Here is a 17247-nt window from a genome sequence, read left to right as displayed (position 1 = left end):
GTATAAGCTTTCATCTGTTAATAGTTAGCTCTAAGTACTTGTGGCTTCATTTCATGTGCTAGTCTCCAAAGTAGCCACTAAATAATGTCATGTGCCTGAAGAAGTAGCCACTAAATAATGTGTCACGCATCTGACAAAGCGGTCCTTTGACCACAAAAGCTTATGCTACAAAATATGTGTTAGTCTATAAGGTGCCACAGGACTTCTTGTTGTTTTCAAAGATACAGGCTAATTTGGCTACCCCTCTGATAGTGGAGCAAAAGTGAATTCTAACTCCAAGTATCTTATTGGAGTAATGGGGGGAAAGTACAATGTGGCTTGTGCTAAAATGGGAACAAAGACAATTGTGTTCTCAGTTTTGGTACTAACCAGCAGTGTGATTTTGGGCAAATCAGCTCATCTCTCTGTACCTTGGCTGCCATTCTATGCAATGAGTATAGTAATATTGTAATAACCCACCGTGCCTCAGAAAAAGTGTCATTTGGCTTCATTGAGCTTTGCAGTGTACTAAGTCCTCTGCTTAATTTTTCTGTAGGCACTAAATCTTAGTTCCTCAGTTCTGATGGCTCTATCTGTCAGACTTTTTTGATTTCAAAACCTTACTTGTCTGTCTGAACAATACACAGTTACTATGTATTCACGCATAAATGTCTAATGTTACCTGTGATAACATGATTACACTTCTGCATTTGGTGATGATTGTTAAAATGATACAAGCCTAATGTTTGTTTTCTTATTTTCAAGGCTGAAAAGAAACATAGACGATTTCAAGAGCTTGATAGGTTTATGCACTATTATACAAGGTTTAAGAACCATGAGCTCAGCTATCAGGTATGGCCCAAACAGTTTCTAGAAAATTTTTCCCCACTTTTAGTCAAGAAAGCAGTTGCATTTGTTGAATTTTATTTATGTCCCTTTTTTCAGTTGGAACAGCGCCTTCTCAAAACTGCCAAAGAAAAGATGGAGCAGTTGAGTAGAGCTCTCAGTGGAAGTAAGTGCTTTGGTATTTACTGATTTTATAATGATTAGTCAGAAGTCAAATACCTCTTTACCCTAAAAGAACCGTTTCATTTTTTAGATTTTTATTTGCTTATCTAATTTCTTGCATGTATCTGTATACTATTTCAGGCTGCTGCTATTATACATTACAGGCACTGAATTTTCAGCTTTTGTCATTCTTCAGTTCACACAGTGTTAAGCTGACTTAGTCTTTTGTTGCTAAGGAGATAACAGTTGTCTTTCAGTATTAATTTGTAGCAGGTCCTCCCACACATGCATAATTCCATGTATTCGCATCTGAAATGCATTTACCTTTAGCGTGAGGAAGCCTGATTTGATTCTGCCAGTGCACAGCACAGTGCACAACCTGTTATATGTGAATCTGTTCTGTATCCATTCATTTTCTTACTTTGTACAGAAGCGTATCCATAAGAAAGAATTACTCTTGATCCTCCAGACAGCTCTGCTTGCACGCAGGGTTTTGCCCACAAGGAGCTCTTTGCAGGATCATAGGCGTAAGTCTGAACTGAAACTGTATGAAAATCACCTGCTCTGTCACTACCTTGTAGAGTGAAATTCAGACCCAGATGGAAATTTTACTCAGCTGGTTTATCTTAGTCAGCTTGCAATCTTATCTGTCCTTCTGGATAAGCCTTTCATGGGTTTTTGCCCATTTGGGCCTATTACACAGTGAAATATTAGCATGAATAAAAAGTAGTAGAAGCTCTTTTTATGAAGAAGAATAAGAATATGAGACTAAAAAAACACAAGGAATAACTCACGTTGAGTGAAAGAGAAGTTAGTGATACACAGTTACTTTTTTGTTCTGTTTTTTTTAAGCCATAGCCACACCTACCCTTTTCCAGTATGAACTACATTTTATTTGGAAAATATTTCTGATCTTACACACACTTGTCTTACGGTATAGCTGAAGGAGGCTGTCCTGATACCACTTTCATTGAAGATGCAATACAAGAGCTCCTAAAAACTCGTCGCATTCTTAAGTGTTCTTATCCGTATGGATTCTTTTTGGAACCTAAAAGCACAAAGAAAGAAATATTTGAACTTATGCAGGTAAAATAAGTATGTTTTGCTTTTTGTGACATATCTAATTTTTCTTGTAATACTAGTTATCCATAACACATGTTTTCTGGCCATATAAAATTCTTAAACTTAGTTCAAAATACAAAGACGTGGAAAAATGTGTATTATCAGCTATTTTGCTGCAGTATTAAACTCAGTGAGTCTGTCTTTAAGGATCTTAAGGCTACAATCAAATGGGGAGGGAAAGAACACTTTGACAGGATTGTTTAGTGGGAGGGTTTGAGGTGAGGGGTCAGAGTGAAGTGAGCGCTCTGAGAGGGAGGGAGGGGGAGTCTGGATGAGAGGGAGCACAGGAGCAGTTGAGAGGCCGTGGGGTCTGGGTGACAGGGGTGCACCTACCTGCTTACCCTCAGACACACATGGCTCCGTGCCTCTGCTGCTCTGATTGGCTGGAATGAAGTCTCTAGGCAGTGCTGTTCCCCATCCCCTTCCCCCAGCTGAGGGAACAGCAGCAAGTGGCAGGGGAGCCTGAAGCTGCTTCCTGCTCTCCTTGTCCCAGCAGAGCCAGCAGCCTAAATCCAGCCCTGGCCTACTCTCCCAGCCAACCCCAAATCAGGTCAGATCAGGCAAGGAAGGAGGAATTGACTGGAATTAGAAGACAGTATTTAGCAGAGCCAGCAAGGGATGGTATCCAATGGTTAATAGGGAGCCTGGCTCACTCAACCTCACAACTTTATTTATGAGTATTTCCATAGCACCTAAAAGCCCTAGTTGAGGATCCGGACCTCATTGCGCTAGACACTGTACAAACTCAGAACCAAAATACAGAATCTGACCCAAAGAACTTACAATTTAGGAATGTGCCAGGAGAAGGAGAAAGACAGATGGGAAGCAGAAGGAAACACTGAGACGATATTGGTCAGCGTGATAGGCATGGCCTCAGCACGTCTGCCCTCAACAGTAAAAATTCTTTGAGCGCTGAGGGAGTTCCATTCAAGTCTTGTTAAGCAGCTAACCCCCAGAGAAAATGAATTATGCAGTATAGCAGGTTTGCAGTGCATTATGCCTGTTTTTCATGTGATTGTTTTATTTTGTTGTAACATTACATGGTACACTTTATTCATTTGCTGTTGCAGACAGACTTAGAAATGGTCACAGAAGACCTTGCTCAGAAAGTAAACAGGCCTTATCTTCGTACTCCTCGTCATAAAATAATCCGTGCAGCATGTCTTGTGCAGCAGAAGAGACAAGAGTTCTTGGCTTCTGTGGCTCGTGGGGTTGCCCCTGCAGACTCACCAGAAGCTCCAAGACGCAGGTAATTTATGCATAAAAGGAACATATAAATCCAGAAAAGTTCAGGTTACAGTTATCAAACTCAGTGAACCCAGCCCTACCCCCATCTGCCAAGATAGTGCTTGCTTTGATATACACATCACAACAAAACAGGTCTGACTGAATTTTTAGTCGTATGTCGCTCTTTCAACAAACACTTATTTCATTTGAGTCTTATGAAATGACATGCTTTACCTTTTAAACTTTATAATGTGAAATTCCCTTAACCTGCCCAAGTGATGCGAACTTTTATTTTGGAACTGAAATTGAGGAATCTTGGCTGACTTTTAAATGTGTAATGAAACCCAGAACCAGGGAGGATTTTCTTCAGTTTGGGGGGGATGATTTTTTTTTTTTTGGTTGGTTGGTTGGTTGCTTTGGTGTAGGACTTCTTCCCTCCACTTTTTAGCCAACTATTTCCACACATGCATAGTTGCAATATCAGCACAGGAGACAGAGCACATGCTGTGGCAGAAATACTGCAGAGAACTAGATGTGTAGGGAAGTTATTGACTTCCTCCTTTAGCTTGAAATCCAAGTAATCTCATTCATAGTGCCTATGTTTTTTGTTAGATTGGTGTTTTTGTTTCTCTCGTAGAGCACCTTGTGGATGCCAGCTTAAATTTCTGTGTACATGTCCATTGCTCTCTGGTCAGCTGACTAGTGAAAGGTGTTACACTAAAGATAGCTTGTTAATAGAATCAATTTTTTAGTAGAGTAATGTGATTGAACCAATTCAGAGAAACAATATTTTTGCTACTCACTTTTTTTTGTTTAGGTTACATTTTAAATCATTTGAAGTTGCTGGTAGGTTTGATTTATGTATACTACTTTATTCCTGAACTTTTCTTCATTTTTGTAGGCTGTTTTTTTTTAAATTACATTAAGATATGTCAAGTTGTGAATTACAGTCATAGTTTGTAATTACAACACACCCTCACCCGCTCAAGTGGCTTATCCTCCAAGCCTACCAGTGAATCATAATTTTGGTCTAACGATTCTTACTCAGTTTAGTCTGTATAGTAGATGTGCATTTTTACAGTGTAATTCACAATCAGTTTTGTGATCTGTTAATAGTTAGCTCTAAATACATGTGGCTTCATTTCATATCCTGTATTCCAAAGTAGCTACTAAATTTTTTTTTAAAATCTAAAATTTGAATAACTTAATTATATAGTCTTTATAAATGTATGTGTTAATCAGAGGAAGAGTTCACCTCAAATATGGTTTACAGCTGTAGAGTGAGGGAACCATTGTTTATACTTCATTCTGCTAATAAATTACATGATGTATCTGATTTAATTTATAGTTTTGCTGGTGGAACATGGGATTGGGAATATTTAGGATTTGCATCCCCTGAGGTAAACTATTTCCTTTCTACATTTTTAATGTTTCTATGCATATTATAGGTACTAGGATATAATTTGTGTTGCATGAAGGGTGTCCATATTTTGTTTCAAATTGTACTAAGGTTTGCAAGGTTCATTTTAAGCTATCCATTTTGTTTGCTTCACAATAGAAGCAACTATGTGCCTGGATAATTGAGTAATACCTAAATAACAAGTCATATGAAAAGACAATTCTTAAAGATGGTGTCAGGCCAATTCTTTTTAATTGTGTTTTTCCAGTGTCAGAGCAAGGCAAGAATCTAGGACAAAAACAGGCCTGCATTTGTGGCAATATTTTTATAATAAATATTCAAAAATACAAATAATTAAAATACAGTTTTGAATGCAACAGAATCCAATACAATTTGACAGAGAACCTTAAAAAAGGCACGCTGTCTTCCATTCTTTACAGATATAACAATTCAACAAAAATAGATTTAAAATTACATTGTCTGTGTGAGTTTTAAATAAATGTTATTTGGATTGGTAAAGTAATATTAATACAGGAAGGAAAATAAATAATTTCTAATACAGTATTGCATTAGTTGTGTCACAAATGATATCACTTTTTCTGCAGGCTGGACTACTGCCAACAGGATTAGAAAGCAAAATATAATTTTTAAAAGTAATATTTCACCATTTATACACAGAGGAAGAACATTTATGCGATTGTCAAACAATTGCACTGCATATAATAAGTGCATTTTCTTTTCGAGTTTTCTTTCTCTCCTTATCTTTAATTAAATATTTTGGAGGGTTTCAATTAGAGCATCAAGTTAAAGGAGAAATCTCACATTACCATTTTTAAGAGCCAGTCACTTTCAGACATCCTGGGAAAATTACTATATCTTATAAAACTCCATTTTCTATATATTTCCATTCCTATTGTTGCTTGTTAACAATATGCAGTCAGAAAAAACAGCTTGCTTCTTATAATCAACTTGCTTCTGTCCATTTCCGTTACACAAACCCAGGACAAGGGAAAGCTGCTGTTCCGCCATAAGTATCGTGGCACTCATGTTTAGATGATGGTTGATTAGCGGTTAAAATTTCCCAACTGCGGCACTGGCTGATGTAAATTGGATCCTTTGTATCTTTGCTGACAAAGATGGTTGCAACCATCTGTTCTAAAGAAATTTTTGTAGCTAAAACAATAATGTCCTCTTTGTGTATTTTCCATTAAATTCACTAGACAAACTTTTTAAAGCACAATTGAGCACAATTATTTTATTGATGCTGAAGTACAATATTGATATATGCCAGATTCTGTTACTACAGAATTCTATCCAGAATAGGGAAAATGTGAATGTTTTCAATAAAAAGTATCATATTTAGGCCAGTACATGAAAATTCTACTTTTTAGCACAACAAAATTAAAACCTATATTGCAAAAGTATATAAATTCTACCTAAGTAATCAGAAACATACTTATATGAGTGGAGATATGTCTGAAGCAGAAATACAGGAAAGGAACTACAATTATAATTAAAATTCCATAAGTGAAATCTGTGATCCTTTTGCAAATTTAGAGAATATTAATCTGGCATGTTTTTCAAATCTTAATACTTTGTGAACTCATATCTGATCAGTCACAATCCCTATAGTGCAAGTGTGTATTTATAAAATAATATGACTCTCTTTACATGAGAAATGGGTGTACATTGTATAAAGAGTACTAAGTCAATTGCTAGGCATCAGGGTCTAGAAACTAAGGTTCTCAACCTGCTCTTGAATAAGTGGATCTTGCAAATCATTGGAACGTCACACATGAGCAAGAGTCTGCCAGCATTGATCTGCTGTGGTGAAAGTGCTTATGGCTTGCATTCGTTGTCAGCATGTAAACACATGGGATGAAACTCTCCATATATAAAGAACTGAAGAGACCATGCAGTAATTCACTGGGCTATTGGATCTTTTCTGAGCTTCATTTATGCTGACAGGTTTCAGAAGTAGCCATGTTAACTTTTGTCAGCAAAACCAACAAAGAGTCCTGTGGCACCTTAAAGACTAACAGCTTTATTATGGCATAAGCTTTTGTGAGTTGCAGTTCACTTCATCAGGTGCATGAAGGGAAAGAAAAAGAGAGGTAATATGGAGACAGAGATGACAGCATTGTATCAGAGTTAATTCAATCAGGGTGGATGTGAATAAGAAGGTAGGAATACCTAAAGTGAAAAATTTCTTATTGTAATGAGAAAACCATTCCCAGTTCCTATTCAGACCCATTCTGATGGTGTCAAATTTGCATATGAATTACAGCTCAGCAGTTTTGCCTTGCAGCCTGTTTTTCAAGAATTTTGTTTTGGGTTTTGTTTTGTTTTGGATTGAGGATAGCAACTTTCGAGAGTTACACAGTTAGTCACTCTGTTTCGGATGACAGAAATTAACACCTAAGTGCAGTTTGTTGCCACCTCTGTTCAAGTAGAACGAGATTTTTGAGCATTTGTTAAATAAATCACACTAAAAACGTTCACAGTTTTCACTGTGCCCGTATCCAGTCTGACAGGTGAAAATGGTTACTTAAGTAGCCTTGTTGTAGCTATGTTGGCGTGCCTTGTAGAGGGACACAGACCAATCACCTTATATAACAAGTCTGAGTTAGCATTGGAAGTACTGGCTCAAAGTCAGTAAAGCACCTTGCACTTATTATTCCTGGAAAACGAGCACAAGCCTAAGTGTTTTGCTGTTTCAGGGACCTTAGAAGGCAACTCTTTAAAATCTAATGTTAAAAGAAAGAGAGGAGACTTGTATTTAATCAGTTGTATGTCTAAAAATAATTAAAATTTGGTGTTATGACTTGTAAACAAAATTAACAGTACTTGGAGAATGCAAGTATTCAAATATCTGCAACTTGACTGGAAGAGCTTCTTGCTAGTTAATAATTTTGTTCATTTGGGATTATCTACTGTGGGTTTGGGGGTTTTTATTTTTATTTATTTATTTCTTGCATGATGTAACCTGCAATTTATTTTCTGAGAAGAGGTGATTTTATATTAAATGTATAAAATCACACATTTTTCTTAAAAGAAAATGTACTGTTGGTTGTGGCAGACAGATATTACTGCATGTTCCCCTGTATGTTGTAACCTTTGGTTTATGCAGGAATATGCTGAATTTCAGTATCGGAGGAGGCATAGACAGCGTCGACGTGGAGACATGCACAGTCTGCTCAGTAACACCCCAGACCCCGAAGATCCTAGTGAGAGCACCTTAGGTATGTTTGTGGTTTGGAGTCAAAAAGGAAAAATGCATATATCTCAAGTTGTTACTAGAGTCTACTATGATCCTTAATATTTACATAGATTAAAAGACTATTATCACAGTGTTTCACTTACCTTTACACATGTGAGCTGATTTCAGTGTGATTACTCCTGTACAGTTGAAGGTATCCATGAATCTTTGCAGGAGCTTATTTTTCTGTCCCGGAGTCTCTGTCTACACTAGAGCATAAAAATCAATTTTAAGGCACTCCCTCGATTTTACAATGTGACGGTAATTTCCTGCAAATACCATTAGGCTGAATTTAGTGAGCACTAAGGTCAACATTTGTGTGCCTATCATCTGATGCGGTGTAATGCCAAGTTCAAATTTAAAAGGTCGCATTAATGGCAGTGTGGAACTAGTGCTACTTTAAATCGATTGTATTGGCTTCCAGAGGTGTCCAACAGGTATCCCACAATGCCACACAGGTGTATGTTCTGTCCGCTTGCACGTTGGCTGCTCTCTAGAGCTGTGTCTACACGTGCACGCTACTTCGAAGTAGCGGCACTAACTTCGAAATAGCGCCCGTCGCGTCTACACGCGTCGGGCGCTATTTCGAAGTTAACGTCGACGTTAGGCGGCGAGATGTCAAAGTCGCTAACCTCATGAGGGGATTGGAATAGCGCCCTACTTCGACGTTCAACGTCGAAGTAGGGACCGTGTAGACGATCCGCGTCCCGCAACGTCGAAATTGCTGGGTCCTCCATGGCGGCCATCAGCTGGGGGGTTGAGAGACGCTCTCTCTCCAGCCCCTGCGGGGCTCTATGGTCACCGTGGGCAGCAGCCCTTAGCCCAGGGCTTCTGTGGCAGCTGGGGATCCATGCTTCAGGCACAGGGTCTGCAACCAGTTGTCAGCTCTGTGTATCTTGTGTTGTTTAGTGCAACTGTGTCTGGGAGGGGCCCTTTAAGGGAGCGGCTTGCTGTTGAGTCCGCCCTGTGACCCTGTCTGCAGCTGTGCCTGGCACCCTTATTTCAATGTGTGCTACTTTGGCGTGTAGACGTACCCTCGCAGCGCCTATTTCGATGTGGTGCCACGCAACGTCGAAGTTGAACATCGACGTTGCCAGCCCTGGAGGACGTGTAGACGTTATTCATCGAAATAGCCTATTTCGATGTTGCTACATCGAAATAAGCTATTTCGATGTTGGCTTCACGTGTAGACGTAGCCTAGGTGTGCAGGAAGTAGAAATCAGGAAAGCCAGCATTTTAAATTGATTTCTTTATGATCAGCATGGTGATCGTATCTGGCCATGAGCCATTAGGACAGCCAGGGTCTCAGTTTGGCTGGCGGGCTAGCCCCCACCGCACCACGCCACATAGCAGCTTGGCTGTTGGGGTGCCTCAGGGCTTGCGAGGCTCAGGTGCTTGGGTCGTGGGGCTGCAGGTGGCTGGCCCCGGCAGCGTGGGGCTCGGGCAGGTGGTTGCCCTTGGCAGTGTGGGGCTCAGGCTGGTGCGTGGCCCTGGTAGCAGGGGGCTTGTGCAGGTGGCTTGGGTGGCTGGCCCTACCAGTGTGGGACCTGGGCAGATGGTGGGTAGGCACAGGGCTTGGGTGGGCAACTGAACTGCGAGGCTTGGGCGTCTGGTGGGTTGGAAGTTGGCCCTGGCGGCATAGGGCCCTGGCATCTGGCTGGCATCTGGCCCCAGCAGCTGGTGGGTGGGTGGATGTCTGGCCCTGGCAGTGTGAGGCTTGGTCAGTTTGGGCAGGCAGCTCTGGCAGCATAGGCTCAGGCGGGCAAGCGGCTGGCACTGGCAGCTCTCATGGGGCTCAGGCAGCTAGCTAGCTGGGGGTGCACCAGTCACCCCCAAGGGGCCAAGAAAAAGTATTGGTGCTTATTTTTAATTTTAAATAAAATTTTTATGTCAAGTTTTATATCAACTATATTTTAAATTACAGATTGAATTTTTTATTTAAAGGGGGGTTGGATGATGGTAAAAAAGAGGTGAGGGGCGTGAGGGTTTCTCAAAAATCAAAAGGGGGACATGATGCCAAAAAGTTTGGGAACCACTGCTCTAGAGCGTTCTTCGCTTCTATGTGGTGGCTACTTACACATTTCTCTCTCTTTATTTCAAAGCTGGCTCCTTCAGCCAATACACTACCACTTTTTCATTGTGTCTTCTTTCCTTGAGAATAATATGAAGTCTTTCCCTAGCTGCATGGTTCCTCTCTGGTGTATTTCCACTGGAGGAAGAGATGCTAACTCCCAGAAACCAACACACACTGTCTGTCCTTCTCTTCTCCTGAGTAATGCTAACCTCTGGACACCAGTGCCCTCTGGGATTTCCTGCTTTTCCTTCTTCTGAAAAATGTCTGCTTGTTTCCAAAGGGAAGCGAATGAGGGCAATGTAGGGCAAGTGGATTAGATCTCACACACACACACAACCACTTGCAGGGCATTTTTTACCATTTTTTTACCATAGAACACTAGCCAAAAAACTGGGAATGCTATAGGTCTGAGTGAACTGTGGGATAGATTCCCACAATGCACTGCTGCAAGTCAACCTTTGGTGATTTAGTGTGGATGCTCCAAGTCAACTTCACGTGGAGGTGCGGACTCTCAACTTCAACCTCATAAAACGCAGTGTTACAAAGTCGACTTAGATAAATTTGACTTTTATTTCATAGTGTAGATGTAGCCTAAACAAAATTTCAGCTGCACCAAGCCCCAGGGGAGCAGCAGTTGCTCTACAGGTTGAGCATGAAGAAATAATTTCTTGTGTTTATTTGAAATCTGCTGCCTATACATTTCATTGGGTGACCTTGTCTGATGTTAACGTACGAGTAAATAACATGTCTTTATTTGATTTTTTTTTTCCACACCATTCATGATTTTATAGCTCTCCAACATATCCCCCTGTTTCCCTTTATTCTTTTCTTTTCCAAGCTGGAAAGTCAGTCTTTTTACTCTCTGCCCATATAGAAGCTGTTCCTTACCCTTAATCATTTCTGTTGCCCTTCTCTGTACCTTTACTAAATCCAAATGTAACAAATCTTTTATTAATATGGGGTGAACAGATCTGTGTGCAGTATTCAAGATGTGGGCATATCATGACTTTATATTGAGGCAATATGGTATTTTCTGTCTTCTTAGCTATTGCTTTCCTATGATTCCAAATATTTTGTTAGCTTTTTAGACTACCACTGCACATTAATCGGTATTTTTAGGGAATTACCTGCAATGATTCCAAGATCTCTTTTCTTGATTTGTAACAGCTAATTCAGACCCCAACATTTTTTATGTATAGTTGGGATAATATTTTTCCATATGCATTACTTTGCATTTATCAATCCTTCAATTACTTGAATGACAATCCCTTTGTTATCTTAATCACCCTGCTTCCATCTGTTTATAAAGAAACTCCCTATCGCTGCAAAGCAAAGCTGTGAGCAGCACAAGCTCTGTTTGCAGTTAAAGTGCATGCCCTAGCCCCAGCTCTTAAGCAGATCACAAGTATGAGATTCAGAGGCTCAGACTTCATGGGTGGAGGCTCCAGCACCCTTATAGCTTCTCTCCCCACAAAATGGCAGCTCTGCCCCATGTATGCTCTAAATTATACTGCCACATCATACCAGGGCCATTCTGCAGCTAAGAACAGAGGAAAAGAACTTCTAACTTATTGAGTTTGACAGTTATGAAGGAGGGAGATAAGTAGAAAGGGTCAAATCCAAGTTCTGGCATTAGGGGGCCGAGAGAGTGACCAAGAGTATTCTGGCAGATCTATAGTCTCCAGGGATCTGTGTTATGCCAGGAGCATTTCCAAGAGGCAATGGTTTTACAAGCCCTTCTGCCACCTTTTCCTATCAGTTTGTTTTACTGTTTTTACTGTTTCCTTAAAGAAAGGAGGAATGCTACACACTTAGCAAGTAAGGGAGCAGACAAGCACAGAGGGGTAAATCAGTCCCATCCTATGCAGCTATAGCAGTATGACTGGCGCTCTTTTACTGTACATGAGATGGGGCTTGATGGAGGGGGAAAATGTGTGGTCCCCCATGAAGACCTTGGTGCTATGCTGGTGCATTTGCTACAAGGCTGCTCTTGCCTTCCCTCCCTTCCTTCCAAATCCAGCAAGGGTTTATTGGTACCAAGGGAACAGCTGTGCAAGCATCCTAACTAGGGGCTGAGGAAGCAATCCTTTGCTCTAACGTACATCCAGTTTGTACTGTGCCCTATATTACAGGAACTGAGCCGAAATTAAGGAGAGAGCAAGATCATACACATGAAGCCAAATAAATAAGAAAGGCAGGAAGTTCTGCTGATTAAAAATGGAGAGGGGTATTTATGTTCATGCTTAACTGTTTTTGTTTAAATTATTCTAACAGACACTCAGGAGGGTGGTAGCAGTAGAAGACATGGTACCTCCATGGTGAGTTCAGCTTCTATGAGTATTCTGCACAGCTCTTCACTTCATGACTATACCCCTGTCAGTCGCTCTGAAAACCAGGATTCCCTTCAGGTATCTTCCCTAGTATCCTTTCCATTTTCTTTGCTTCCCTTCCTGTATTCTTCTTGATCACATTTTCCTGCATCCTACATTTGTTACATTACTGTTTATGCTGGTCAGAGGGTTGAAATCTGGGATAAGAAAATATGAATTTACCAAGTATTGCTAAGCTACTGTAAATGTATCATCATCAAGAACAAATCAGATTTTAGAATTGATTTTAAAATTTTACTGGAATAAATTTTTCAAATGTTTTAAACAAAGCACAATATGTACATTAATTTTAAATCCAGAACATGATAAAAGCAAAAATTACATTTTGAAAGTGGTCTTCTCTATCACTGTAGGCTCTGAGTTCTTTGGATGAAGATGACCCAAATATCCTGCTTGCTATTCAATTATCATTGCAAGAATCTGGTCTGGCTATTGATGAAGAAACCAGAGACTTCCTTAATAATGAGGCATCCTTAGGAGCAATAGGCACGTCTTTGCCTACGAGGCTGGACTCTGCTCCTGTGAACATAGATAACCCTAGAGCTGCTTTGAGCAGCTCTGAGTTGTTAGAACTTGGTGACAGTTTGATGAGACTTGGGGCAGGCAATGATCCATTTTCAGCTGATCGCCTTAGTTCACACCCTTTCAGTGACACAAGTGGATTATACTCAACATCTAGTGATGCTGATTCAAGTAGCCAGGAGCCCAACATTAATGAAAATCTACTTGGAAATATTATGGCCTGGTTCCATGACATGAACCCTCAAAGTATCGCACTAATTCCTTCAGCAAGTACAGAAACTGATGAGGAGTCACAGCAACCTATTATTGATGATGGATCAGGAGGACAACTAAATCTTACAGAGGTAGGACTGGAGCCTCAGGAGGAGCATGCACTTTTTGAGGATGCCCTCAGAAATGAAGGCAGAGGAACCCAGACAGAAGGGAGTATTTCTGCAGAAAACCTCATTCCTGGCGATAGAGTGCCACAAAGTGGTGACTATAATGGGGAAGCTATTAGCAGCGTGGATACCTCAGAAGATGTTTCAAGTCAGACTCCTCAAACCTCAAATGAATGGATTGAGCATGTACATTTGGTATGAACACAAACTAGTTTTTCAGTTTAAATGGATAGCAATTACAGAGTATGTGGAGTAACCATTATGGGGACTTCGATCCACATACTCTCAGCTCATTTGTAAACCACTGACATCATGATGGAATACACCAACGTTCCCTTGAATTTAAGTCATTTATATTAATAAAATGAACCTTTCAAGGAACATCCTTTGCATTTAATTAGGTAGCATTTTGCCTTTTTTGCTCTGGAGGAAGAGGAATAAGCAAGTTGTACTCCACATTCCAAATACAATGCAGTATCTGTTTCGCCTTAGGTTGGTGGTCCATATTTGAAAATATGGATTAAAGGCTTACACTGATTATTTTCGTTATTTATCCTAAAATAGTTTTTTTCCATTGTTAGAACTCAGTCTTTCAGCAGAGTAACATTTAGCAGTTCATTTATATTTTGTTTTTGCTTTTCCATAAGTTTTTCCATATTTCCTAGCAGTGTGAATTGAGGTATTTAATGCTTCTCTGTAGTGCTGCTCCAGGAAGAAGGAAATGGATGTTCTTTTCATGTTAAAATCAAAGATTTTTTTTCATGTCTATTTACAGTCCAAATGTGCCAAGCTGTGAATAGCTAACTCTAACCCAATACAACAGGTGCACAGTGAGCCTGTATCAAAGTAATCCCTTGATTTTTACTGAAAGATACCACTGGGTAGCATTGCATCTCTAAATTGAATGGCATTTATTGCCATGGTGACTGACTGCATTTAATTAAATGTAGCCTGTACCTTAAGTTAATTAAACCTAATGCTGCTGTTAAACAGTTGTTTTAAATATTAAAATACAGTTTATTAGCAACAGCTATGCTGTATTTGAGACACTTTAATGGAAGTGCAATCATAGTTCTTTTTCATAATTTTACAATGCATTTTATGCACTAATGGTGAAATTAATTTTAATGGTAATATTTTATAAAATATAGAAATATGAGATTTTCACATTACTGCCAGTCCCAGAATTATTGAAGTTCAGTAAAACATTCTGTGCAACATATTACCGTGCCTTTGATGTAACCCAAATGGGTAGTTGCCACAGTTAAATAAGTAATTCAGATTCAGTGTCTGTTCTGGAATAACTATGCTATTAATTGCAAAGACCTCCATAAAATCACCCATGGCCTTGCCTTTGGAGTAAACAATGACTAAACATTTAGTCAATGTTTTTTCATAAACAACTAATACTGCTAGATATTAGTTCAGTTGCACAATATTCACTTGCTGTGTGGGTACTGTTTAGTAGAAAAACAAAACAAAAAAGACCCTTCGTAGTTGTTGTACTGTGAAGAAAATATTGGTTTTAGATTTGCTTAAAAGCATCAAAATTTACAGTTAGTAGTAAGTGAGATACAATGATACAGTCTGTAATTACAACTAGAGTAAATTGTTGAAAGTGCTGTTTTACTTGCATATAGTCAAATCTTGTCATAATATAAAGAAAGTCAATACATAACACTCCATTGTAAGATTTGCTTGACCTTTAGGAGATTTGTTGATATAAAAGTTTTTCACTATCGAGTGTGTATAGGCAAGTATGATGGCAAACAAGGATATAGATATATATTGATTACCATGAGTGTTTTGGTAAATATTTTCTTCAGATCCTACTTCTGGAATCTTGTAGTCACAAGATTCATAGTAGTATGGAGTTAATATATGAATATTTTATCTCCAGCCACCACACACAAATCTTTTTCCCTTTAGCAATGGCTTTAGAGAAGGGTTTGAGGCTGTTACTATGCTCTATAATTCCATTATATTTTCTAACTTACCTGTAGGTGCCCCATTCTCAAAAACATTGATGTTGAACCCTTTATCATCTTTGGACAATATCTGTTTTGAAATGTTCTATGAAAGAAAATACTATAATCTGAACTAGCTCTTTAAAGACTGTCATCATGAATTGGTTTAAAACTTAAAAATGTTTGACTCGCCTAGCGTCCTTGAGTTGTAATTTCTGAATAGAAAGTCTCTCATAAAGATTGTGTATTGCATTGAGATGTGTTTTGAGAAGCTACAGTAAGATATGTAAGAGTGCTCTGTGCAGATAGTGAAGTTTGTGGGTTCTGGTTTTTCTGTATTTTGTTTAGTTTGTGCAGTATATCCACTGTTTCTGTATTACTCTATTCTGAGCATGAAATTAAGCATATTAAAATTTGTATTTTCTTGGTACTTACTTTAAATATCTCCAGTCATTCATTTTACAATTCAGAAATAAATTTGGGCAACCCTATTTTGTAAACCTATTAATTTTATAATGTAAAAAAATTATGCTAACCTTGAATTGTTGTTTGCACTTTCATAGTCTATACTTGATACATTCCCACTTTATATACAGTAAGATACTACAACAATGTAGATGTTTGCCCAAAAGAATGCTGTTAATAATATGTAAAATTCTTCAATTAAACATTTATTACTTAAGTATTTCCCTTCTGTCTCATTACATCTTGGACTTTATTTTAGTAAATTCTTAAATTTGATTGACGTAGTTGGTTCTTAGGCTACGAATGCTTCATCCTATACTGTGGGTGGGAGTTGCAGACCATATAAAGTCATGCATTTTCTTATGGTTAAAAAATAAGGATGGCAATATAATCCATATTTTATTAGGGGTAAAACTGAACAGGGAAAAATCATCCAAAATACACAATTTTTTTGGCTAGTCGCTATGGATCAGATTACTCAGTACCTTTGCAATACTACTTAGTGTAATGAAACCACTACATGTGTTACTGCAAGTCAGTGGAACAATTTATGGAACAAAGGTATCACAATCTGGGAACAACTCTGAATACAAAGGCAGAACACAGGAGAACCTCACAGTTACAAACACCTTTGGAGTGGAGATTGTAATTTAACAAAGTACTGCACTGAATTTGCAAATCATTTGTTATGTTAATCATCCTGTCTCCATCTGTTAATAAACACCCTGCTTCCCCCACGCCCCACCCCCATTTGGTCTGTCTTGCTGCCTGATTGTGCACTTCCAGTTCGAAATGAGGTGTGTGATTGACTGGTCAGTTCATAATTCTGAGGTCCTACTACATAAAGTATAGCTAGGCTATGTCTACACTAGCCCAAAACTTCAAAATGGCCATGCAAATGGCCATTTCAAAGTTTTCTAATGAAGCGCTGAAATACATATTCAGCACCTCATTGGAATGCTGGCAGCCGCAGCACTTCGAAATTGACACAGCTCATCCAGACGGGGCTTCTTTTCAAAAGGACCCCACCAACTTCTAAATCCCCTTATTCCTAACAGCGTCAATTTCGAAGTGCTGCGGCTGCCAGCATGCTAATGAGGCGCTGAATACGTATTTCAGTGATTCATTAGTAAACTTCGAAATGGCCATTTGCATGGCCATTTCGAAGTTTTGGGCTAGTATAGACACAGCCCTATTGTACTATCTCTGTAAGAGAAAATCTGCATCCCCATTGATCCGGCTGATTTTTGTACCTGAGTTCCCAAATTCTACCACCTAAGGAACACAATGCACCCCTCGTACGGTTACAAAAGGTGCTTCTAGCCAGACCCTTTGGGGAGAGGTTAAGCAGGAATATATGTTATCGGTTGTTACTAACAATCCTCTTCCAGTTGATACGCACTATCGGCTTTTATTTTGAATGTACTACAAAAAAACATACCTGAAGTCTTAAAC

The 17247-nt window shown here is 39.2% G+C and overlaps 1 protein-coding gene across 4 annotated transcripts in view; it reads left to right on the top strand.

The window, feature by feature from the left end:
* Positions 1 to 16003, top strand: part of ANKIB1 (ankyrin repeat and IBR domain containing 1) — a 107834-nt gene extending 91831 nt beyond the window's left edge. For 2 of the 4 annotated variants that reach the window (XM_074984756.1, XM_074984752.1), the window contains 8 exons: positions 745 to 831; positions 925 to 991; positions 1928 to 2073; positions 3180 to 3358; positions 4685 to 4736; positions 7866 to 7977; positions 12343 to 12476; positions 12812 to 16003. In XM_074984756.1, coding sequence (XP_074840857.1) covers positions 745 to 831; positions 925 to 991; positions 1928 to 2073; positions 3180 to 3358; positions 4685 to 4736; positions 7866 to 7977; positions 12343 to 12476; positions 12812 to 13561 — 1527 coding nt within the window. In that variant the 3' untranslated portion in view covers positions 13562 to 16003. The remainder of the gene's footprint in view (positions 1 to 744; positions 832 to 924; positions 992 to 1927; positions 2074 to 3179; positions 3359 to 4684; positions 4737 to 7865; positions 7978 to 12342; positions 12477 to 12811) is intronic. The other 2 variants (XM_074984754.1, XM_074984755.1) reach the window with 2 other exon arrangements.
* The last annotated feature ends 1244 nt before the right edge of the window (positions 16004 to 17247 follow it).

This window comes from Carettochelys insculpta, chromosome 2, assembly GCF_033958435.1.
Source record: "Carettochelys insculpta isolate YL-2023 chromosome 2, ASM3395843v1, whole genome shotgun sequence".
NCBI lineage: Eukaryota > Metazoa > Chordata > Testudines > Carettochelyidae > Carettochelys > Carettochelys insculpta.
The sequence above is the reverse complement of the archived record's forward strand: the minus strand, read 5'-3'. Positions and strand labels throughout refer to the sequence as shown.